The sequence below is a fragment of the Vitis riparia genome, chromosome 6 (genome assembly GCF_004353265.1).
Source record: "Vitis riparia cultivar Riparia Gloire de Montpellier isolate 1030 chromosome 6, EGFV_Vit.rip_1.0, whole genome shotgun sequence".
Taxonomy (NCBI): Eukaryota; Viridiplantae; Streptophyta; class Magnoliopsida; order Vitales; family Vitaceae; genus Vitis; species Vitis riparia.
In genome coordinates this window covers 6,033,445-6,035,287 of record NC_048436.1, presented here as the reverse complement: position 1 = coordinate 6,035,287, position 1,843 = coordinate 6,033,445, and the positions used below count along the sequence as shown (strand labels likewise).

The 1,843-nt window shown below is 41.2% G+C and overlaps 1 protein-coding gene across 1 annotated transcript; it reads left to right on the top strand.

Moving 5' to 3' along the window:
* Positions 1-370: 370 nt before the first annotated feature.
* On the top strand, positions 371-1,221 carry LOC117916348 (eukaryotic translation initiation factor 3 subunit G-like). The gene is made up of 2 exons (XM_034832299.1): positions 371-532; positions 814-1,221. The coding sequence occupies exons 1-2, from the start codon at positions 371-373 to the stop codon at positions 1,219-1,221; spliced, it is 570 nt and encodes a 189-aa protein (XP_034688190.1).
* The last annotated feature ends 622 nt before the right edge of the window (positions 1,222-1,843 follow it).

Genomic DNA, 1,843 nt, shown 5'->3' with positions numbered 1-1,843 from the left:
TCTAAACCTCTCCCTCATCCATACCCATTTTGTTGTTCTCATGCATGCAATCTCATAATACCAGAGGTGGTTTTCCACCTTGTAGCTCGTCCAGATAGTGAGTGCATAAGGGAACCCTGGTTTGTGACCACCCCACTGTCTAAAAAGGTGCAAATATATCAGTATTGGGCGCGATTGTTTCCGGTAAAAGCTTATAAGTGGGTCCAAGCTGGAGAAATTGGCACACGTGAGATGGCAGTTGCTGCAAGGGACCTTGCGAATTCGATATCTATCAGTTAAGGGGCAGCCTAAATACTTTCGGTTGAGGGGGACTGTTGTGTCTTGGTCAAAATACTTCTAGACATACTGGTGGAAAGAAGCATTGGCAGTGATGAGCTCATCGGAGAAGACAAAAGTTGAAGATCTGGTGATGAGCTTCTTTAGGGATCCGGTGACATCACCAACGATGAACCTAGTGATGCATATCACGACCAAGGATGACATATGGGGCAGCTACATTAAGGAACATCCTGATGCTGAAAAGAAGCTGCTGGTTCCGGAGGAAGAATTTGCTAAGTGGGGTTAATCAAAACTGAGCACCAACCCATGTACATTATCATTGAACCCAGCGCGAGCTCTAGAAGAGAGGGTTTTTCAGGTGGAGCAGTTGCCGCAATGAAACTGCCAGCATCAGCATCTCACCTTCTGGATAATCTATCACAATTTCAACACCTACTGTTGCTCTATTCCCCCAGCGTGTATCAATCTGTTGACGTATTCTTGACTCCAAATATTGATGCCCCACTTGTGGATCTGCATCCGTTACTATGTTAGCCACGAGAGGAAATTCGATGTATTGAGATAGGAGAGTCCAGCAAGCACAAGAACCTCAAATCCCTTGATACATCAACTGGTGAAAATAAAGACATGGCAGCGTCTAGGAATGAGGAAAAGGTCATCCGGGTCAGCAATCTCTCAGAGGACACTCATGAAGCTGGCTTGCATGAACTATTTAGCCGTTTTAGGCCACCAACCCGTGTTTATGCTGCCATTGACCACAAGTTTGGTTTGAGCAGAGGCTTTGGGTATGTCAATTCTGTCAACATGGAAGATGCTGAGAGAGCTATCAATAAGCTCAGTGGATTTGTTTATGACAGTCTCATCCTGCACGTTGAGTGGTCCCCACCAAGATCATTATTTGACTGGGATCCCAATGGCAATCAGGGCCCCACAGTGCCATAGCCTGAATCAAGCTACTACTCAAGCATCCAACCTCACTGCATGGTCTGCATGGCCATCTTTAGGGCCACCTGTCCTTAAGCCATTGTTTCATCTTTGATTTTAAAAAATAACTCCCTAAATTCCAATTTCCGAACAATTTTATTTTTTTAGATTTTCAATCCTCAAATAATTTCAATTTTTCAATCTCTCAATCTTAGAATTTTTTAGGACCCAAAAATCTCATTTCTTTCATTAAAATTGGTTGTCCTTTCCTTTCCGGCAAGCCACTTTCAAATTGTCTTTGATTTTTAAAATGTTTTAAAATAATTGTGAATTTATTTTTGTAATTCTTAATTATAGAATTTACAAAATTAATTCACTCAAAAATAAAACGGGCTTTGGTGGGGGCCCCACATAAGTGATTTTTATAAATTGATTGATTGATTGATTGACTTGATTATCATACATGATCGATTTATTTTGCTCTGTGACAAGCAATGAGATTATTCTTTAATTATTCACTAACCCCATTCCATGATAGCGCGTTGATGTTCGATGCCCAGGTACGCATTCATTCATTCTGATCATTCTCTATATATATTCTGATTCTCATATATGCATGATTGATGTGGGTATCCGTTGA

Excerpts from the sequence above, each read along its gene's own strand:
- LOC117916348 (XM_034832299.1), top strand. The coding sequence starts at position 371 with ATGAGCTCATCGGAGAAGACAAAAGTTGAAGATCTGGTGATGAGCTTC. Across the intron at positions 533-813 it reads ATGCTGAAAAGAAGCTGCTG|CCACGAGAGGAAATTCGATG; the intron begins GTTCCGGAGGAA and ends TTACTATGTTAG.